This window comes from Sinocyclocheilus grahami, unplaced genomic scaffold (genome assembly GCF_001515645.1).
Source record: "Sinocyclocheilus grahami isolate Dianchi unplaced genomic scaffold, SAMN03320097.WGS_v1.1 scaffold8.1, whole genome shotgun sequence".
NCBI lineage: Eukaryota > Metazoa > Chordata > Actinopteri > Cypriniformes > Cyprinidae > Sinocyclocheilus > Sinocyclocheilus grahami.
The window spans coordinates 1,261,134-1,284,305 of record NW_015505187.1 but is presented as its reverse complement, the minus strand read 5'-3'; the positions used below and the strand labels follow the sequence as shown (position 1 = coordinate 1,284,305).

The window sequence follows — 23,172 nt, the reverse complement described above, 5'->3', positions numbered from 1 at the left end:
TCTCATCAATCTAGAGATCAAGGCTGTGGGTTTTATCTCAGAAGAGAGAGGAGCCATGTTATGAGGGCTGTATCTTGCAGTGTGCCACCTGTTGCATGATTAAAGCAGCGTTCCAGGTTCAGAAGAGTCTGCATGCTTGGGTCAAAGGGAATCTGCATGGGTACAACCACATATTTGTGACAAAATCATACACACACATCTGTCAGGAGTTTTTTTTCAATCATAATACGTTTAGAATCTGTGTTGTTATTAAAATGTTTTAGTTGAAATTAATATTAGATGAAAAACCTAAACAACTTTAATAATTTGAAATGCTGCCTTGGTATCTAACTGAAAGTTTAAGTTTTAAATGACTAAAACTGAAATAAAGATAAATTCAAGCTAAATCGAAATGTATAAAAAAACAATAAAAAAGCACATACAATTAAACTAAAATGAAAAATATTAAATACTATAATAGTATATAAATTAAACTAAACACTATAAATAAACACTATTTAGAAAAGAAATGACAAACTAGATATAAAGATTACTCCCTACTGGTCACCTGTACAGTACAGGATATCAGCCTCCAGCAGGCGGTCTCTGTTGGCAGAGGCCTGAGAGATGCTGAGCGCACACTGCAGAACTTCCTGAGCAGATATTAAGGGCCTCCAGGGTTCCTCACCTCCCTCAGAGGAACTTGACAAAGCCTGCAATGCCAAAGAGTGACCTAGAACAGACAGAATCAATATTCATCATAACAGCATCTGCTGAGTCATTTTTAGAAAGAAATAGCCATGGCTTAGCAAAATAATTGTTTTGGTTTGACATTTGATTCAGTGTAAATTAAATGCTTAAATACATGTCAAGACAAGAGCAATGACAACTAATAAAGAAGACCAGAAGATCACGTAACATTTTCAATTCTGAATATTATTTCAGTGTAAGTCAATGGGAGAATTCCATGCATTAATCAAAATAAACAGCACACCCAAGGCAAATTACAAAACAACATTTCTGTATGTTAAGCAGCTGAATTAACTGCATAAAGTGACATGACATGTGGCCAAACTAACACTTTACCTCTGTGATGGGTGCTAAATTTAAATCAGACTTCAGTAAATTCCTGATCTCAGAGCAGATGTGTGTAGTTTTCTCCAAAAGCATTTCCTAAAAGAAACCATTGTAGATGAATGACAAAGAGCGGTAAATTCAGTGTGCTCTACATTTAGGGTTAGTGCAAAAGTACAACATGGTGATTTAGGACTCGGAGACACCTGACGGTGAGGGGTGGACGTAGCCGTTCTGTTCTGCTCCTTTTCTTCTTTTGGGCTGGAGGAGGCTGAGCTGGTGGATGATGAAACATGCCCATCAACCTTTACACATGCTGTGTTCAGCAGTGCATGAACAGCTTTCAGCCTGGATGGAGCAATAAGAGTAAACAAAACTCAATTAACTACCACTTCAATCTAAACCACAGTCCCCTTGCTGACAATAATGCACTCTGTAAAAACAGTGTATGTGTATCCAACACAAAATAAGGTTTGTCTTTGGATAGATAAACAAAATCTACCTGTCTAAACAGATCGCTCTCTGTCCAGCCTGTAGTGCTGCCATTGCGTCTGCAATAGGGTTCATTGCTGATAGAGGAACATTATTTACAGCGAAGAGAAGCAGAATCTAAAGAGATCAAATAGAACTCTGCTCAGGAACTGATATTTATTACAGAGAGAACCATTTAATTTAAATAAAGGACAGATAGTTTCAAAAACGTACTCTTAATAACTAAAAGAAAAAAACACGAGTTCAAATAATTTGTAAAAACTCGAAGGTCTGATTACCGTGTTGTCCTCTGACATGGGTCTGTACCACTGGATGCTCAGTTCCTGCATGTCAGTGCTGGCCCAGGGGTAAAGATCTGACAATGGCTGGTCACGCTGGCAGGAGTTAGGAGAGAGATAACAATAATGATTTTATTTTTTCTATTATCATTTGGTGATAAGGGAATGCATGTGTGAATAGAAACCTGTATTCTCTGATGCCTCAGTATTAGAGCTGCAGAGGGATCAGGAACAGCCCACTGCTCTCTGTAAGAGGGTTGGTGATGGCTAAAGAAGGTGTGTAACTGGGAGAGTCTGAGAGCAAATTTAGGATCACCGGACATGGACAGCAGCCCATCAACACCCTGCACTGCTCCTGAATAACACAGCCACCATTACATAATTACATAAAAAGCATCACCATCATTACATAAAAACATATATACAGTACAAAGGTTTTCAGAGTTTATATTTATTAATTGTTGAATGAACTGAATAAAAAAAAAACTAGTTTAAAGAGTTATTTTTCCTGTACCTGGTTGTGAAGAGACCTGTAGCAGGTTGATTAAGTGCATGTAGTAGCGGGACATATGAACCCAGGTCAGCTGAGAGCATTTCCTGCTGTTTATCTCATGCTCAGCATCCATGAATGCCTCAGGACTGGTGATACAGTTCTCAGCATTTTCTAGCCCCCCTGCCAATGAGATCAGCACATGTACATGCATTAAAGTTATTTAAAATGACACCAATTTGAATCCAATACAAGACTTGAAATCCTATGTCTAATGCAAAAATAAATACTGAATGTTTGTAATGTGTGCAGACTGTGCACTGTGCAGTGATTTTGGGTTAAAGTTTACCACAGGGGTGGAAGAGATCATTCAATGCAAAGTCAGGCAGGGCTTTTATTGAGGAAAGGGGTACAGGGCTTTCAGTAACTCCAGTGAATCCGTGCAAATGGCCACATTTGCCAATAACTTCTGATGTCTAGAAAACAAAAGGATAGAACAAGGATATCATTTATATTGAACACACTTCATACAGATGTGTGGATGATGTCCTTACAGACCTTTAAAGCTATCCTCAAACAAATCCAGCAGAGCAGAAGGCAGGTCTCTCTGACTGTTTCCTAAGGAAACAACACATAAATATCACAAAAGTACTCTACTGTTATTCTCAAACTCTGTCACATTTCACAGCACCTTTCTGGTCTCGTCAGGTGCTGGAGTCAGATTTTCAGAGGGTGAGATAATCTGCTCGCACTCTTGCAAGTATGTCAATGCCATTTCCAGGTAGCAAGTATGGGTCAACCTGAAATACACACATGCATAAAAATGTGAGTCATGTTTGAACAGAATTAGAGGAGAACTTTAGTAAAACAACTTACCGCAAGCTTTGGCTAAGTGTATGGTTAAATGTGGTTAAACACCCAAAAAAGGCCTCTAGGACTTTCTGGGGATCAGATTTTTGCATGGAAATGAGATGTCTGCCCACCACTCCTGCAGACACAAAAGATCGACCATCTACAATTAGTACTGGTTCACAAGAGAAGATGCTAGATATAAAGATTACTCCCTACTGGTCACCTGTACAGTACAGGATATCAGCCTCCAGCAGGCGGTCTCTGTTGGCAGAGGCCTGAGAGATGCTGAGCGCACACTGCAGAACTTCCTGAGCAGATATTAAGGGCCTCCAGGGTTCCTCACCTCCCTCAGAGGAACTTGACAAAGCCTGCAATGCCAAAGAGTGACCTAGAACAGACAGAATCAATATTCATCATAACAGCATCTGCTGAGTCATTTTTAGAAAGAAATAGCCATGGCTTAGCAAAATAATTGTTTTGGTTTGACATTTGATTCAGTGTAAATTAAATGCTTAAATACATGTCAAGAGGGTAACGAGTCCGACTCTCTAACCATTAGGCCACGACTTCCCCATAAGTTTAATACTTAAGAGTTATATTTAGAACAAACCCCTAACCAGAATGTTAGAGGAATATCTATACAGTTCTGCCTTTTTGCTCTTGTCATACCAATCCGCATGGTTGTCTTTGCCAGCAGGGGAAGCTGTGGAAGATAAATATTCTTTAGGCCAGCTAGTAGTTCCACCTCGCCTCCTTTTTTGAGACCTATGGACTCTCCAAAGGCACAGAGCTGAAAACAAAGAACATTATTACCACTATAAAATATGTAAAACATAAATTTTATATTGTTGTTTGTATATGTTCAAAATGACCTAATCTGGGAGCTATACATCTTTATAAAATTTTTACTGTCTTAACACAGATAACAACAAAGGTTAAGTTCACATGAATATCTACTTGTGTCATGCTTCAACAAACATTTTGAGCATAATAATATCAAAAACCTGTTGCTGCAGTAGTTTCTGTGTGAGCAGGTGGAGAGTCTGGCTTCCTGTTCCTCTCAGCTCACTAAGAAGTAACACAGCCTCAGCTAGAGTCATTTGAGAGCGCAGAGATAGAGCACTGCGGCCAGATAACAAACTCACAATCTCCTAAACAGACACACATGACACACATCAGCCAACAGAAAGAGTCAAATAGCACTAAATCAAAATCAACTGTCATGACAAACTACTGACCTGTAGCATGGACGTACTGTCTTCTCTGGGTCTGCCACGGTGTATGTTGAGTTGGACACCTTGTAGGAGCAGCAGGGCTTTAGTGTCAGGGTCTCCACAGGCCTCGGCTTCCTCCAGACCCTCTTTCAGCAGTCGACGCGCCTCTGTACTGCTGTCCGCACCTGCACAAACATGCACAAGTGGTCAAAAAACACCAAATACCAGTTACATCCAGCAACATTTACACCACATTAAACTTTGCAAAGCAGCTAACCAGAGCAGATTGCAGTTCCAGGGATATGGCCTACAAGGGAGCGAACTACCGCCAGCCTACAGCGCAGCCAGAAAAGGAGATCCATGCGTTCTCTCGCTTCCACTTCTTCTGGAACATCTCCGCTATGGAGATCGAGAACAGACTTTGCGTCCCGGAAGCTTGTCTGCAGAGAAAAAGACAGCAAGATAAAAGCCTAATGAAACAGACGCAAGATCTGAATTAAGTACTGAATTTATGTAAGTAAATCAGAGGTTGATTATTATTACCTGATGTGCTTTGGCTCTGGGTCGTCTGAGAGCAGAGGAGGGTGGTCCGGGAGGAGGCAGTGGGCGGAAATCACTTTGAAACACAGGAGACCTCTGGAGGAGCCTCAAAGCAGACACTGACAGATCTGCACTACAATAGAGAGGAAAGATGTTTAGATTTAGAATGAATTCAAACATACAGACAAGCATGCATCCCCAGGGACATACAATACCATAAAAAGTTAGGTTTTTTAATGTTTTTGAAAGTTTCATATGCTCATATGCCCTCATATAAGACTGCATTTATTTGATAAAAATACAGTAATATTGCTAAATAGTATTACAATTTAAAATAACTGCTTTCTATTTTAATATATTTAATATGTAATTTAGTCCTGTGATGGCAAAGATTAATTTTTAGCTGCCATTACTCCTGCTGCTTCATATTTGTTTGGAAATCCTGATGCATTTTTTTTTTAGAATTCTTCACTGAATTTAAAGTTCAAAAGAACAGCATTTATTTGGAACATTATAAAAGTATTTACTCATATTTTCTGAATAAATTGATGCATCCTTGCTAAATAAAAATACTAGTTTCTTTAAAAAATCACACTGATCCCAAACTTTGTTACTACTTTGTAACAGTAGTGTTCATGTAGACACCTTCACAAGCATGCATTTTTCCTCAAGATTTAAGTTTCTGTACTACCTTGCAGACATTCTGCCCTGTTGCATGTTGATATTGGACATTAACAGTCTGATCTCCACTGCCAGCTCCATTTCTTCAGGATCGGTGCTCAGAGGATGCGGGGTGAAGAGCTCTGGACTAACCAGAGCATGTGCTTCTTTTAAAAGTATGGCCTGAAAGGGGCAATAAAGAGACATTATGTTCTTGGCATTCGCTGGATGCATTTATATTTGTGTTTATAACTTTATACTTTACAGCTATTAATGCTATAGGGCCAAATAATGTTAAAATGCTTTTATAGGCCTACATCTGGAAGAACAATTTAACAGAAATGAAAGTTGGAAAGCTTTAACGGTAAAATGGAGCACCTTGAATTCTCCTAATGTGAGTTTCCTGGCACTGAGCTGGAGAACCTTGGACTCGTCACTGCTGGAGACATCAGGCAAACAGGAAGTGCTAGAGCGTTTCTCCTGAGATTCGGATAACTCTGTGGGTTAAAGAAAATAACTCAGTAATGTGTTATGAAGATTTATAATCTGTAATTGTCCATAATAAGATAGTACTGAAATGATACCTGGAGTAAGTGGCTCAGGCAGGTCATGTATAGTGCTACATATAGCCAAGATGAGATTAGCTCTGGCCATCAGGAGCTGCCTGGTCAATCTTGAGCCATAAAGAGCCACAATGTCTTTACATGGCCTCCTATTAACCACTTCCTCCATAACCTGAGAAAAAGATCACACAAAGCATTATGCTTTTTACAAACAGTACTGTATGTTGTCAATGACTTGATGTACATGTGTAAAAACAGGTAAACTTACTCGAAGATTGGAAGAATCCAACAGCGGGTTCCCTTCATTAAATATTTCCTTTGCCTGTGGGATTCAATGTGAATATTTTAGCAGCCATTACTCCAGTCTTCAGTGTCACATGATACTTCAGAAATCTTTCTAATATGCTGATTTGGTGCTAAAGAAACATATCAACTCTACACTTTACTGTAAAGAAAATAATTGCATGTATTGCTTTTGTCAACTGGGTTTTTTTTTTTAAATTGTTTATGCTGCTTTACCCAAGATGGCTTCTCCGCTCTGTGGTGGCCTGCATGAGGTACAGGGATTTCCTTGCCAATTGTGAGACTGCTGAGTTCTTTAAATGCCTGAGTGAAGGCCCCCAACTCGGTCAATACCTTTACCTGTATACACAAAGAAACTTAATATAAACCCATAAGTCTCAAATAGACAAATACATTCAATGAAACACAGATTTACAAGATTTACAACAGACAACAATATCTTTCAAACCTTCAGTATTCTGCATGTGACAGTGAGGTGTAGATCCCGACACACTGTTCTGGCAATATACAGGTACAGAGCCAGCACAGGAAGAACCTGAAATAAGCAGTACGATGTGTTGAATATTAAGTTCAGACATCAACTGTAAAATGCACAAATGTAACCATCTTAATATAAGTGTCAATGAGTGTTGCTCTGGTACCTTGAGAAGGTGTCCTGAGGTATACAGCCAGTGGCAGACAAAAGACAAACTGGCAACAGTGGTGCCAAGATTCCCCCGATCTGGCTCAGAGAAGAGGTCGATACCTGGGATCAGCGCCGTCTCCACAGAGTACGTGGAGTAGGACAGGTCTGTTATCGGATGGGGCATAGAGGCCATCAGTAGGCACTGCGGAGGATATGACCTTATTAAATTCTGAGTGTTGACATGGGTGCTGCTGGTCATAATTCCTCATTAGCTGAGTTCAAAACACTACTTTTTCAACTCTACATAAAGTGACTCAGTTCTCACCTTGAAGAGTTTGCCAGAGAGAAGGCAGCACTTTGTGCGCTGATCGATGTTGGAAGTCAGGATGTGCCTGTCATTAGAGGGGAAATCATACTGCTGTAATGAAGCAAAGTCACAAATACGCTTTATGGTTTCTCACTTACTGTGCAATCCTGGCTGAAAGCAAAGCTCCCTGAAGACAGCCCCATACTCCAGCATGCCGCAGGGTTTCCTGAGAGGAGCTGCTGCCCCATGAGTCACCATCCCAAGATTCCAGAACTCCAGAGCTTTGCAGAGCACAGTCCAAAGCCTTACTCCAGAAAGAGTGTGCGGATCTAGACACAAACAAACACATATTAATTTAAAAAAAGCTTTTTTTTGTCCTTACATGGTGTGAAATCAAAACATCTGATTACCTACACTGCTGTTCAAATGTTTGTGGTCAGTAAGATTTATTTTACAGAAATTAAGTTTTATTTGGCAAGGATGCATTAAATTGACCATAACAGTAAATAACAGTATAGAAATGTATGTCACAAAAGATTTCTATAAAAAAAAAAACCCGCTGTTCTTTTGAACTTTCTATTCATCAAAGAATTCTGAAATGTATGCACAAAGATATTAAGCAGCACAATTTCTGAAGGATCATGTGGCACTGAAGACTTATGACAAGTAATGGCTGCTGAAAATTCAGCTGTGCCATCACAGAAATAAATAGCATTTTAAAATATATTAAAATAGAAAAGTTAGTTGACCAATGATAGTTTCACAATATTGCTTCATTTCAAGGTATTTTTGATCAAATAAATGCAACCTTGGTGAGCATATGAGACTTCTTTCACAAACATTAAAAAATCTTAGCAACCACAATCTTCTAAAAGGTAGTGTAAACATATACAGTACAACTTCTCTAATTAATAATAATTAAAGCAGGAAAATAATGCAGTGAACACATCATACTTTCGATTTCCATTGTAGAAATGCAAGGTTCCAAGTTCATGGAGAGCTTGCACCTGGAGGGAGTTGTACTTATTTGCTTGAAGATATTCTGCATAAAACAACAAAAAACATATATCTGTACTGCAAAAGCTTGTTCTTGAACAAACTCTGCTTGCAAGATTTCAAATTTCAGAACGGTTCTCACTAATAGAATTGTTGTAGGAAGAGAAAACAGTCTGGAGCTGTGTTGGAGGCAGGGTGGTGCTGTAAATGGAGCCCAAAGAGCTGAAGTCTTCTACAGAGAGGTCTGGAGGGCTGATGCCTGGCAGGGTGCTGGCTGCCATGCTGAATTCCACTTTTCCCTGCAGAATGCCGCTGTTCTCTTTAGAGAATGGCACCTCAACATATGCTGAGGCCACATATAAAGGGTGTGATTGAAAGAATAAACAAAGTAGAGTTATAGCATATATAATTGTATATTATAGTTTGAAGCCCTAAAACACAGAAGAGACTTTGAATGCCATGAGTTCCCAAAATGGTTTTCAAAATAGCAATTTTCAATTTAGAAGTAAAATAAGTTTTGTGGTTTTAACTTTTTCTAATTTATATATAATTTAATATGAAACTCTCGTCAAGTAATGTTCACCACAGACCTTCTTTTGCTCACAAATTGAAAACCACCATTCTAAAAAAAACTGTTAGAAATTCCAGAGGGAGGACAAGGCCCAAAAATTAAATAATTTGTTATATTTAACATATGTTTCATTAAATAAGTTTAGGGTTTGTGAGATTATTTTTTTAAGTCTCTTAAGCTCACCAAGGTTGATAATTTGATCAAAAATATAATATGCCAATTTGGTGCTCATCGTGATTATTATCCATGTTGAAAACACTTGTTTCAGGATTCTTTGAGGAATTGAAATTACAAATGTCTTTATTGTCACTTTTGATAAATTGAATGTGTCCTTGCTAAATATAACGATTAAATTCTTTCAAGAAAAAAATGTAATGACCCCAAACTTAGTGGCGTGTGTAAGACTTACAGTGCTGTGTGTCCGCCAATAGCAGAAGGAGTAGAGTTCGGCTGTGCTGAAAGGTCAGCAGTGTGTGATGTCTTTTCTCCAGTGTCTCTCTGAAACACTGCAGTGTGTCCTCTACATCCAACGGTACACACACCAGACACATGGCTCTCTTCACATCTTCAGTAAATTATAAAGCACACACATAAGACTTAATTATGGTCTTTTAAAAAAATAAATTATACATTTGGGTCATTATATAAATATGACATGCAAAATGCACAAAATGGTAAATTAATCAGAAAATAAATGGGACCTGGCAACCCTTTTTTGTACCTGCCAGTTTCTTGGGCTCTGGGTCAGTGATCATAATCTGACCTCCTCCACAGGGAAACAGTAACTGTCTGCTTGCATAATTCCTGCATGTCACCTATGGACGTCAGTTACAAAATGTAGACATTTTTCCAACTCTAATGGACGCACAACTGGAATATCCATTATAAAGGTTTACATTGAACAGGCTGTGAACTCAAAATTTTAAGCAGCTCTTGTCAAAGTTAATCAAAATGATGTGTATGTGATAATTTCTGTCTACCTTCTCTCCAGAGATCATCTCAGTGTAGGTGAAGTGAGGTTGAGGGGCTGGAGGGCCCCCGAAACAGCTGATCCTGTCCAACAACCTCCTCTGCGCATGCACCAGAACAGGTGTTACCATGTGAGAGTAGCGCTCCCTGAAACCCATGATGCATTGCATTTCAATACACTTTTGCAAGAGAAATTATATTCATGAACATTTCAATTACTTGTTTACTTTCAGCAAGTATACAAATTAATGCTACACCAGCATCAGTGAGATAATAGCATACCTAGTACATGTATTGAAAAGTAGGGCGAGGTGGGCGAGATTCTCCCACTTGGCCTGATAGTACAGAAGCTCTAATGTGTGCAGAACCAGAGTCCTCAGCCAGCGCAAATCTATAACTGTCCCGTCATCCACTGGAGCAGAGAAGTACAGGCTGGCCTCAAGCTCTACATCTTGATCATCATACACATTCCACAGCTACAGAATAAAAAGAAAACAAATATGAAAGATATCTTTACAGTTTAGCTGTCATTTTAAAAATATTTGACTGCAGAATGGTGCAAATGACCAATCATTATCAAGTAACTTTTAAGGGAGCTGCAGGATGACTGAAAAAATTTAATATTTAATTAATTTAATTTAATAAAATAATTAGTATGAATCATTTTAATTATCTGACTCAAAATCCTAAATTAAATTAAATTAAATTAAAACTGAAATGATACCCCCCCTCTTTTATTATTTAGAGGGCCTTTGAACAATGTGTTGGACAGTGGGCCTTTAAGTCAATAAGTTTGAGAACAAATGCACAGAGGTGATGTGGATTAACCTTCAGCTTTTCCATCATATCCATGAGAAGATCTGAGGCCAGTACTAGTAGGGGAGTGATCACTGTATATAGCTGCTCTATCGTCAGCCGTCCGGCATGGGCATCCGGGCCTTGGGTTCGCTCTAACATCAGGCCCAATGTGCTGGATTGGTCCCAGAGAGTCCGACACGCCCATTGTAAAGTTGTCCAGTGACCCCACCGATGTGCCAGCACCTTGTGGAATAAAATGAGAGATGTTGTCGCTAGAATAGCAAGATAAAGAGCATGGCAAATTAGGGCTATTAAAATAAAATTGCACTTACCATAGCTCTGCGCATGTGTACAGAGGCTTTGTTGAGTGTGTCCAGTAACTGAGATGTGGTTTGATGAGCAGGAGTGCCGTCAGCTTCAGGGTCGTGGGTGTGCTGAAAGTCCACTTCACCTTCAACATCACTTTCTGCAGAGTTGAACTCCTCGTCACTGCTATTTGGTTCTTCTGAGGATGTAGTGTAAATTAGGATAATCATATAGTGCATCTACATGTAATGATCTACACTACCATTCAAAGGTTAGGGTCAGTAAGAATCCTAAAAAAACAGCTTTCAACAATGATAATAATTAGAAATGTTTCATAAGAACCAAATCAGCATATTAGAATGATTTCTGAAGGATCATGTGACACTGGAGACAACAGTGAACAACAGTGTAGATTCTGTCACAAAAGTGTAGAGCTGTCATGCTAAAGGGACTTTAACCTACCTTGATTAGTATCTTTAACTTTGTGCTTCACTTCCTTTTTGTGAGCACGGCGTCTAGGACGGGGTACAGCTTTGGGATGTGGAAGAGTCAGTTCAGGTGGCCTTATGTGCTGTGGAACGTTCTTCCACATAATCAGCATTCCACAGTGAGCCAGAGAAAACAAAGACTGCGAAAGATGGCTGAAACTGGAAAGGATGGAAAAAAAGCTCAAGTTTCAATCGAACAGGTCCAGAGAAAATAATAATCAAAAGGTATTAACAGAACAGAAAAAAAGTCTTGATATTAAGATGAACTTGAGGTTGAAGACCCAAACTGACATCACAATGTATTATTTGGCATTATTCGGTTTTCAGCTTTGCTGTTAGATCTGAGTACCAGAGCTTTGGTGGTCCCAGGTTCCTCCTCAGCAGGCCTAGGTTGGCACAAGCCAGACTCAGATTGACATGGCAACGCCACAGTGAATCCTCAGAGCGCATCTGCCTCAGCTTCCAACGGCGCTGATGTCTTCTGATAAGAGTAGCCAGTTGACTTAGCAGGATGTCCACAGCTCTGACCTCTCTGAGGGACACAACAGCAAATACAGATAAAGTTCTAAAGATATAATCACATAAGATTTTTTTTTATAAGAAATTAATACTTTATAATACTATTTCTAAAGGATCATGTGACACTGAAGATCGGAGTAATGGCTGGTGAAAATTCAGCTTTGCTATCACCGGAATGAATTAAAATTGAAAATATATTCAAATAGAAAACAGTTCTTATTATAATAATATTTCACAATATTACTGATTTTACATTGCATTTCTGATAAAATAAATGCATACATTTCAAAAACTTAAAAAAAAAAAATTACAGAATTCAAACTACTGAATGTTAGTGTACATGACTACACTTTAAAAAAATTGATTTTAAAGATGTAATATTTCACTGTTTTGCAAGCTGGGCTGAATATTGTTTTACTTTTGAGAGTTTTGGCTCTTGAATGCAATCAGAATTTTCTTCTGTAGCAACTTCCTGCCATCCCAAAATGTGCCATCTTTTTGTTTCTGAAACATAGATTCAGAGAATATTTATAAACTGAAAGAGAACATGCATTTAATTTGTGCAAATGTGTTCAAATGTGTCGCAATATGTTAACACATTTTATGAAACAGAAGCTTACTTTGGTATTGTACTCAATTACAGAGGTTGTGAAGTCTTTAAACTCCTCCCCTGGTAGACCGGAGTTCTTCTTTAGCCCGAACAAAGCCTCATCACGTCTAGAAATATTACAGAAAGCAAAGAAATGTAACTCAGAACACCTACACACTCATTGCAAGCATGGACTACACAAAAACACACCTGCTAAGCCAGTTCAAGATGTTCTGCTCCCACTGCAACACAAGATCCAGCTCATCTTCTAGCAGGGCTTTCTGAAGCAAGTGCGCAACAAACTCCAGAAAACAAGACTTCTGCTTGAACTTCATCACTAGATGCAAACATACAAAATGAGTGTATGACACCTCATTCAGTGAATCAGATTTTATCTATATGTGTTTTTTTGATATACCTTCTTTAAAGGCATGCTGGAGAGGGCTGTTTTCAATCACCATGTAGAGTACAACAGGATCTTCCTGTCCAGTAAGCTCACATCCATCTGACCCTGCATCAAAGGCCGGTACAAACATACTTTGTACTGATTGTTTACTATTTTTTTAAACATTGGCTTCCTGATCTAAGATATGAGAAAAAAGAAGGACCTGTTTTGTTGCAGGAAGTGACATCATGGTTTCCTAATGTTTCTGTATGCATGGTTTTCATGACAATGGCCTCTAAAACATTTAGCTGCTCGCTTGGCCCCACATCATGGATGGAAGCTGCCTTCTTCTGAAAATCGAACACACATGCACTGACATTAATATTTATTACAGCAGCACAGAGGATCTATGATAAACAAGACATCACAAACCCCATCCAGCTCCACTGATGATGTTTTTTTGGCAGGTTGCTGTGGGGGCTCATTGATCTCCTGAAGAAGCTTCATTCCCAGCTCAAACACAGATGATGCCATACGACTCTCCTGAGTGCAGCACAAGCTCTAAAAGCACACAGAAATGGATCAAAGTTTGAGGTCAATAAGTTTTATTTATTTTTATTTTTGCTTTTAAGAAGAAAATATGTATACTTTTATTCAGCAAGGACACATTCAATTGAGAAAAAGTGACAGTAAAGATATTTAGAATGATACAAAAGACTTCTTCCTTACATATTCTTTCTTAACAGGTGAGCAGTAAATGTAATTACTACCTTGGCTAAATAATATGTCATACAGGCAACCATGTGTTGCAGGGACTCTGTGGTGGCAACAGGCCGTTTCTGCTTGAGGACTTCTGGAATCTCCAGCAGCACCGTAAAGCACTTTAACAGCACCTGAAACACACAGATGCACCTTTGCTATGGCAAAGCCATCATATAAACAGCTGATTTGATCATGAAATTATGGAACTCCTGATATGTTATTATTAAGTACATTTAGAAAAGTAGCCACCTCTATAACAGGCTCAGAAGGGATCTGGTTGAAGATTAATGGAGTGAGAAGGCCGTAACAGCTCACTACAGCCTGCAGGGCGCCACTGCTGTCATTGAGGTGCAGAGCAAGATCAGTGGCCACCAGCATCCTTTCACACTCTGCAAGCCTGGCCTCCTGCGATGGATGTGCAGACAGATCAGCTTTACAAGGATGAATTACTTGGGAAAGACTGGGCTGTATTATCATGAGCTGTGATTAAATGCAGTATATAACCCACCATAAAGCTGATTTCATCTTAGTCACTTTGTTCACTAACCTGGCCCCAGATCAAAGGCCCTCCATCACAGAGACTGTCACAGAATAGTGCCTCCTCTTGAATATGAATATCTGTCTGAATGAAAATGGTGAAAAAAAACAGCTGCTGGAGGAGAGGAGAAGAAAGCTGCAGGGTCTTTGGGCGGAGTCTACATGAAATAAAAATAGATGACAAACAGAACAGATATTTGATAAGACACATGATCTTACATTATATTATACTATATTACATTATATTGAATTAAACCTTGTTTGAGCCAATCCTTCAAGACAGGCTTCTTGTTCTGGCTCTGGACCCTCAGGACTTGAGTTTGAGGGAAGAGTAAAGTGGCTCCAAAGCTCATTACAAGCTCTTTTAGCAAGGGAGTAGAGTCCTGTCTGATAAGCTACCTAAACAACATAAAACCTAACATCAAGTGGATGGCTATTTTGCGTGGCACACAATAATGTTTGATCCATTTACCTGAGCTATGTGGGCCCAGGTTGTTAGTAGTGGTAGAGGCAGGGAGGCAAGTAGAGGCCTGGTGGTCTCTCCAATGGCACCCCCCACAATTTTACCCTGAGCATTAAAAGCAGCCACTGCAAAAATGTACTTCTTATCAGGTTCCAACCCGTCTACATGAAGTAAATGTTCACCTCTGGCAGGAATCTGGTTGAAACACAAATTTCATTTCAGGTACAAACATTTCAGTATGAATAGACAATACGGACATTAATAAAAAAGTAAGGAAGGTAAATACATGATCTGATATTTAAAACCGCCATTAACCCTACCATATCTCCAGTCCCACTCAAGTAGCAGTCTTTAAGTCGTACTTTTAGGTTGACACCCTCTGCTTCTCTTCCATAAATACAGTACCAGCTAACCTAGATCAGGATAATAGTAAATTGCGTTCTTCAGCATTTACACCTGAACATCAAGGAATAAATTCAAAGGGTAATCAACATATCAAAGTGATGCTTAAAGAGAAGATGTGACAACCTCCTCCTCAAGGGCATATTGTGCAGGTTTGAAGGTCATGGAGAGGTTGGAGCGTGAGAGGAGTATTGGGGCTGGTGGCTGGGGCTGTCTCTTCTCTGGCATTCCTAAATTGTTCTCTGAAGGATAAGCACAACTAACCAGCCTCCTCTCTTCAAGCTCAGCTTTCTCCATTAGCGTTATGGCCTCCTGGAGAGATGAAAACAGAGTTTACATCATGTTATGCTCATGTCTTATGACACCAATTGAAATACTGACCTCAAGTATTTTCTTGGTCTCTCGGCTCATCTGGTTTTTCCTGAATGCCAACAGGGCCTTCTGCGCTAGGAAAACACACTTAGAGATCTTGTTCTTCTTGATTTTTTCAAGTACCGCAGAGTCTGTTAAAGAGTAGATCTGTGTAAAACTGACTACCTGTTTTGGTGCCAATATGTTAATATTGCATTGTTTTGAAACTCACCTCCTGTAGGTCTATTTGTTTCTGAGGCCTGTGCTTGAATAGCATGTGACTTCTTAAACTCCATCAAACTCATCTCGTCTGAGCAGAACAAATATGACATATTCAGTGACATGCATAAAAATGCGTTTCACTAATATGGTGAAAGGTTGCATGTCTCTCTGACCTGACCAGGAATCAGACAGTTTGAGAGCTAGTCTGTGCTGGAAGACCAGCAACTCCATGTGTAAATCCATGGAAAGAGCAACAAGGTCAGAGGTACTGCTGCTTTCTGGGACTCTGTTGCTCTTGGAACTCTTAGTGTCACAAAACTTCTGTGATTAAGATAAATGTGACATATTATAAAGCATGCTTACTGTATCAACAGTAACAGGATGTAACAGAGCTTGTGTTGCAGTAAGCAAAACTTGGTATGTTCTTGCCTCCATGAACACCTCGTCAAAGACAGCAGAACCCCCATAAAGTGACCTGGCCCTTCCTCTGGACACACATTTCACACCTCTTTCCACCACATCCAACGCAGTCTGCAGCTGTTCAGTTCTGGACCTCTGCACACATGTTAAAAATATAGTTTTATTATGGTTAAACCCTGACACAATTCCATACAACTGCATTAGATTTTGTTGGTTTGAATACAATCTCAGATTCTAAGGTAATTTTACTTGTTTAAAGTGCCCCTATTATGGAATTTTGAAAATTACCTTTCATGCAGTGTGTAACACAGCTCTAAGTGAATGAAAACATCCTGCAAAGTTTTAAATCTGAAAGTGCACAGTGTATAAAATTATTATCTCTCAAAAGAAAGAGTCGACTCGGAGTCACTGAAACGAGTTGTTTTTAAAACAAATCTTTAGCCGTTTTATGTTGACGTCCACATGAAACATTAGCATATTTATGCCCGCCCACTTGTTGCGTGCGCAGACCCGGGAAAACTTGATGGGCGTTCCGTTTCTTACATGTGCTGCATGCAGTAGACCAATCACAACAGACTGGGTCATCGGACCAATCACCGCAGATTAGCATCACGCAAAGGAGGGGTTTGGAAAAATGAATCGTTGAACGAATCGTTTGGGAATCGTTGAGCAAATAAGGTAAAAATAAATGCATATTATAAGACAATGAAAATGTTTTTTGACCTTGCATGCATGTCAACCTGTTGCTGTGGACTCCCAAAACAAAAACACGAACTTTCCTAACCCATAATAGGGGTACTTTAAAGAGGTAATCGGATGCAAATATCACCTTTACATGTTGTTTGAACATTAATGTGTGTTGGCAGTGTGTGTACACAACCACCCTATAATGATAAAAATCCAACCAGTGGTATTTTTTTAATCTCTATAAATTATATCCCCTTTTTCAAATCAAGCTATTCTCAGCTTCTTGGCTGTGTGATGTCACACAGACCAAGGCCACTCCCACGATAGTTGATTGACACTGCCATGAGTGAGCTGTGAACAGTCCGACCGCCATTGTTTTGACGCCGGAGCAGGGACGTAGACAAGAATGGCTCCTAAGCGATTGAGGTGTTTTGTTGTTGGATGTAATAATGAACATAGCAGTCGTCATTTACTCCCGACATCTGAGCCGCTGAAGATGCAGAGGATTAACGTTACTTTTGTTTTTGAAGGGAATGTGCCCCCGATCTGCCTAAATGCATCTTTGTTCAAGCGAATCATTCGTGATCCAGCTTCACCTACAGATGAAGTGAGTATAAGGGTTTTTTTTATGAATCTTTGCAAATCGCCTTTCCTAATAATGTGCTAGTTAGCAAGTTTCGCGGCTAAAGTAAACAGGACAGCTTGTCACCCAACAGAAGAGAGGGGCGGGGTGAGCAGAGCTCATTAGCATTTAAAGGGAAATGCAACAAAACAGGTTTCTGTGAAAAGAGCTGATTTTAAAAGGGTGTTTTTTAAACTACCATTGAAAAATTTTAACCAAAGTATGTTATCGACTTTTCATTAAGACCCTAAAGAATCATATCAACTTCCATCCAATGACCCCTTTAAAATCTAAATGTTGAATCTGATGCCACTGAACCGTTTATGATGCTACAACATGAACTTTCAGTAGGGTTTTATCTTATATTTCTACTCGTGGGACAACATACCATAAATAGGGAGCTTGCAGATTTTCTAACAGGGATGGACTCTTCGCTGCTATCTTCAGTGGTGGCTACAGAAAGAAAAACACACAGAAAAATGCCTAAATATATAACTAAAAGTGCAAAATAACTATCGTTTGAAAGTTTGGGAAGGGTAAGTATTTTTAAATGTTTTTTTGTGCTGCATTTATTTGATTCAAAATCAGTAAAACAGTAATACTGTGAAATATTATTACAATGTAAAATAACTGATTTCTATTGTAATATATTTTAAAATGTATTTTTGTCCTGTGGTGGCAAAGCTGAATTTTCAGCATCGTTACCTCCAGTCTTTAGCATCACATGATCCTTCAGAAATCACTCTAATATGCTCAAGTGAAGCTCAAGAAACATATATTGTTATCATTGTTGAAAACAGTTATGCTGTGTACTATATTTGTGGAAACCATGATACATTTTTGGGAAATCTTTCATGTTTACAGCATCTGTTGTAATAGTTCAATAATTTGTATATAGACTGTTGCTGTGTGAAATCTCGTCTTTGTGGCACATGGTACCTGTCTTTCTCCCAGACTGTGGTGGGGCGTCCGCACTGCTTTCCAGCACCATGGCTAGTCTCAGAGTAATTTCAGTCACTAATAAGAAGTCCACTTCAGCCAGCTGGTGCTCATGGGCCACTTCACACAGCAAAAGGAGGGTCTCCACCCACTATTGAACAAAACAAAACACAAAAAACAAACACTTACATGTTATGGATTCAACAACTAATGTTATAAAGCAGCACCTCCATGATTGCTTTTAAAATTGGTCTCTCATAATAAGCATTTTAGATTTACTGTTTTTTTAAATAATAACCTGGTCTTGGTTTGCCATCCTTCCCAGGTAGCGCACAGGTTCATAGTGTCTCGACTGTGCTCTTTGAAAGACAGTTTTGCATTTAGCCCAAAAGAAGAGCACAATGTCCAACACCAAGTCTGCATTTGGCTGGATATCCTATTTGGACAAACATACATATTGTCAGGTTACCTATGACAGCTCCATGAACTCTTCAGAGACAGCAAGAGTAAGACCTGACCTTGTCTGTTCTGCAGACACAAGCATGAAGTGTCTGAATAAGATTGAAAAATTCTTCGGTCATAATTGCTGCCACAATGTTCTTGTCTGCAAGGGAATAAAACAATAAAAGAGGGATGATGTTCATTTTGGGTTTAAGAATTTTACATAACCCCAAAAATATAAATAAATAAATAACGAGTCCACTTTGTTTATATATTTTTTTTCATCATTTGCTTGTCTTTTTCTATGAGTGAATCAAATAATGTGATTAGTACCGGCTTGACCATCAAAAGCAGCATCTTTCATGATGAATTTAACTCTTTGAGTGGACATCAAACGCTCCACAGCCTCCAAAATCCTCAGTTCCAGCTCATACTTCCTAAATGCGCGGCCTTCCATGTTCTGTGAACAGTACAAGAAAAAATAACTAGATAGCAGTCTGGCTGACATTTTAAGCCATATCACAGATGTACTCACAGCTAGTGCTGACATAAGTGCCGTAGAGAGCGAGCTGAACGTGCTCCACTGTTCATATCTGAAGAGCTGCTTCACAAACTTCACCGCAGCATCTACTGCAATCTTACTCTTTCCTGGGAGACACAAAACAAAGACCCTGAGCAACATATAATGCATAAACGCAAATAAGAGGGAAAGAAAATAAATGGCAAATTAAATGCAAGCACTCACCAGCAACAGCTGTGTCAAAGAGAGAGGAGGTAGGAGTGACTGCATTTACAGAGGGAGGCAGGCTCTCATCAAAAGTGTGATCAGAATCACCAAAACCTGCAAAAGAAGGGATATTTAAGGGATATTGTTTACAACAATAACTATATTAGCTTGACACCAATGCACAATAATGTTCTATTTATCGTAAGCACACACAGCTGTTTTGTGGTCTGTCACTTTAAATGCTTAAATTCAACAGCTTGGAAAAATGTTCTGAAAGTAATATCAACGCTATTATTCATCTGTTTTGTTATTGTTATAGTTGTGGTGCGAACTCCATTGTTCTCGTAGTATTAGAAATATTATTACAACTTTATAGTTATTGTTATCATTATAGTTATTGTCCTTGGTGTGAACAAGCCTTAAAGGTTACATTTAGTTGCACTGAGGCAGACAGGATGAAAAAGTGTACCAGACAACAAGCTAGTCCCAGCCGAAATGAGCTCCAGCACCACATCCTGGACCTCAAATTCTTCAGGCAATCCGGTCTGCAGAGGCCTAACAGAGCTGTCCTGTAGAGCTTCCAGCACCGCCAGAAACCGAGCAGCATTGCCCTCGAACATCTCCATCAGGATACGCTCGGTTGGTGTGCGAGGCCATGGAGTCTACCGAGAGATATAAAGTGACAGATAAGAGTAAAAAAGAAGATATTAGTAAAGAACTAAGAAAAAGATGTATTCTACATTATTAAAGGGGTCATATGATGCGATTTCAAGTTTTCCTTTCTCTTTGGAGTGTTACAAGCTGATTGTGCATAGATAAGATCCCTGAAGTTGCAAAGACTAAAGTCTCAAAACCAAAGAGATATTCTTGTGTGTGTGTGTGTGTGTGTGTGTGTGTGAGAGAGAGAGAGAGAGAGCGAGAGAGACCGCGCAAAAGAGAGAGAGAGAGAGGGTCACATCACAAACACATACCAGCTTCATCACTGTGTCTGTCACGCGACTCTGTTCCCCTTTCGGCTCTGACTTTACATTTATTTTGAAAGATGAAGCTCGCGATTATGATAAGGGGCGTTACATTTCCGACGAGTGCTTGCGGTGTTTGGCCAATCACAATGCACTGGGTCAGCTGGCCAATCAGAGCAGACTGCGCTTGTCGGAAGGAGGGACTTTGTAGAAAACGAAGCGTTTGAGAGAGGCGGGGCATAGAGGACCTACAATAATGTACAGTATTTGAAAAATAATGTGTTTTTTGAACATTAAAGCATGTCAACATATTCTCTTACACCAAATAATGATCTTTAAAAAAGCATCACATGACCCCTTTAAAGTGAATACTCACGAGCTGTAGCTCTTTCAAATTGCTCTTCTGTTTGGGTCTGAAGAGGCCTTTCGGTTTCCTTCGGGGCTCATATACTGAACGCTTAAACACCATCACTGCAAGCTTCTCTCCAATATTGGAGCAATAACAGTAATAAAATATGGTAGTCATAATACAAGAACGATAAAAACAACAACATGTTTCATTTAGACTGCATTTCCTCACTTTTACTGTGGCCTCCTTATAAGCTTGTTGGGTCTCCGATGACACTTGGGAGCCAGTCATCTCCTCCAGCTTGGCCAGTTCACTGATCTTGCCAAGGGCTCGGCGAGCAAACACCTACAGTATTGCACAACAGGAGACAAAAGGACAGATTGCCTGTGGGCTCTTGAGTCATAAAGCTAAGATGATTTAGCGTTTTGATGTGAACTCACCTCTGCCTGAACTGATGCACAGTCATGAAAATAACATTCGCACACAGCACAGTAAAGTGTGGCCCTCCATGGCAGGAAGCTGGCAGTCAATAGAGGAACAGATGTCTCTAGGCATGTGCATGCCCATAGTAAGTACTCTAAAACCTGAACAAAGACAAAAAAAGACTTCAAAACAAACCATAATATACAAAAAGTATATGTTTTGTGAAGAATACAAACAAATAAATACGTAAATATATTGAGTTCTTGCTCCAAACATGAATGAATTTAATTCATAGAAATGTGATATAGTATTGTATATTCTGAAAAGTGATACAAAAAATCATAGATAATGGCATGTTTTTGTGAACCTGTGACGCATGGCCTGCTGACATCAGGAATCTGCATATGTTGTACATGTGTAACGAGCCTGAGGAAATACAGAAAACAAGTCACAGTTACCATTTATTGTCAGTGTGATATACTACATCCAGAGGTCTTACTGAAGGTACCATTGTAGAGGATCCAGCATAAACTTTCATCAGGCAGAACAGCCTGCATGAGAATGCGCACAAATCCCAGGATGCTCAGCAGCTTTTGAACCCCACTCTGGTCTGGCAGTGCACCTCTCTCTTTCTCCAAATAGAAGATGCACTGGCATTCTCCCTGAAGAGCACGGAACTACAAATACATATTTCAAAGGTTATTGAAATTGATATCAAAACCAAAAATATTGAAATACATGTATTTCAGGCAGGATCCCTAACCGTAAGTCGGGCTCTTTTTGAATCAAAGCCGTCTGAGAAGAAAGACTGCTTGAAGTGCTCCACGTCTCGTATGCTTTCTAGGCTTAATGTGCAAAACTGCTGCAGATAAAGTCTGTACCCTTGCCAGAGAGCAAGCCTGTAAAGCTTATAGTACATGATGAAAAATATTTATACAAAGGAAATATGATTATATGTGACCCTGGACCCCAAAAGCAGTCATAAGTAGCACGGGTTTATTTGTAGCAATAGCCAACAATGTATGGGTCAAAATGATCGATTTTTCTTTTATGCCAAAAATCATTAGGATATTAGGTAAAGATCATGTTCCATGAAGATATTTTGTAAATTCCTTAACGTAAATATATCAAAACTTAATTTTTGATTAGTAATATGCATGGCTAAGAACTTCATTTGGACAACTGTAAAGGCGATGTTCCTCAATATTTACATTTGTCAAAATATTGAGATTCCAGATATTCAAATAGTTGTATCTCGGCCAAATATTGCCCTATCCTAACAAACCATACATTAATGGAAAGCTTATTTATTCATTGTCCCTTATTGATCCTTATGCCTAGTTTTGTGGTCCAGGGTCACATAATGGATGAAGATTGGGTGCATTAGCAAAACATATTTGTTGTAACCAACTGGTAGCCTATAACCGTGGTTAAAAAAGGGGGGAAATGCAAAGTTTTATTTACCTTGGAGTCAAGGAGGAAATCTGCTGTTTGGAATAGGTGCTCTTCGAAATAAGAGGGAGGAAGGCGAGATTTATACTTGTTCCATGTTTCAAACAGTTTAATGGACCTGTCAGTTAACACAAATGTTTTGTATATTAATTAAGCATACTTAAACATCAATAAAGTAATACAAAAACACAAAGCACTACAAAATATCAATGAGATTCGAGTTTTTAGCCTTTTTTCTGTGTTTATCTCTTACCCTCTAGAGTAGGATCGGTAGTCGTAGTTCGGTGAGCCTGAAAGCTTCTTTATATGCGCTTTAAACTCTTTTAGGTCACTTTGAAAAGCTGACAGGACGGGGTTGTTTTTATCCAGGGGCCCGTAGTAGGATGCTGGTGCAGGGTCCATGTTTGAAACAGCG

General features: G+C 39.2%; 1 protein-coding gene across 1 annotated transcript; it reads right to left on the bottom strand.

Moving 5' to 3' along the window:
• Positions 1-20: 20 nt before the first annotated feature.
• On the bottom strand, positions 21-23,159 carry LOC107590302 (cilia- and flagella-associated protein 54). Its single transcript, XM_016279012.1, has 69 exons — positions 23,011-23,159; positions 22,770-22,875; positions 22,069-22,212; positions 21,814-21,982; positions 21,673-21,731; positions 21,323-21,466; positions 21,114-21,227; positions 20,910-21,011; positions 20,041-20,233; positions 19,590-19,685; positions 19,380-19,492; positions 19,187-19,304; positions 18,922-19,007; positions 18,702-18,839; positions 18,404-18,554; positions 17,853-17,917; positions 16,165-16,290; positions 15,909-16,056; positions 15,746-15,823; positions 15,544-15,665; positions 15,289-15,474; positions 15,081-15,173; positions 14,770-14,955; positions 14,554-14,696; positions 14,308-14,455; positions 14,010-14,165; positions 13,769-13,891; positions 13,431-13,559; positions 13,222-13,345; positions 13,032-13,124; positions 12,824-12,950; positions 12,645-12,741; positions 12,443-12,528; positions 11,855-12,037; positions 11,480-11,664; positions 11,044-11,216; positions 10,742-10,954; positions 10,196-10,389; positions 9,925-10,060; positions 9,666-9,759; positions 9,354-9,509; positions 8,516-8,719; positions 8,332-8,419; positions 7,536-7,706; positions 7,396-7,462; positions 7,087-7,272; positions 6,894-6,980; positions 6,662-6,784; positions 6,411-6,464; positions 6,164-6,314; positions 5,958-6,076; positions 5,611-5,762; positions 4,923-5,052; positions 4,657-4,819; positions 4,404-4,564; positions 4,170-4,316; positions 3,835-3,955; positions 3,389-3,553; positions 3,190-3,301; positions 3,005-3,113; positions 2,872-2,931; positions 2,663-2,789; positions 2,338-2,496; positions 2,009-2,178; positions 1,824-1,919; positions 1,556-1,662; positions 1,260-1,401; positions 1,066-1,152; positions 21-152 (listed from the first exon to the last, which is right to left on the bottom strand). Exons 1-69 carry the CDS (start codon positions 23,157-23,159, stop codon positions 33-35), a joined length of 9,024 nt encoding a protein of 3,007 aa, XP_016134498.1. The 3' UTR covers positions 21-32.
• Positions 23,160-23,172: the final 13 nt, after the last annotated feature.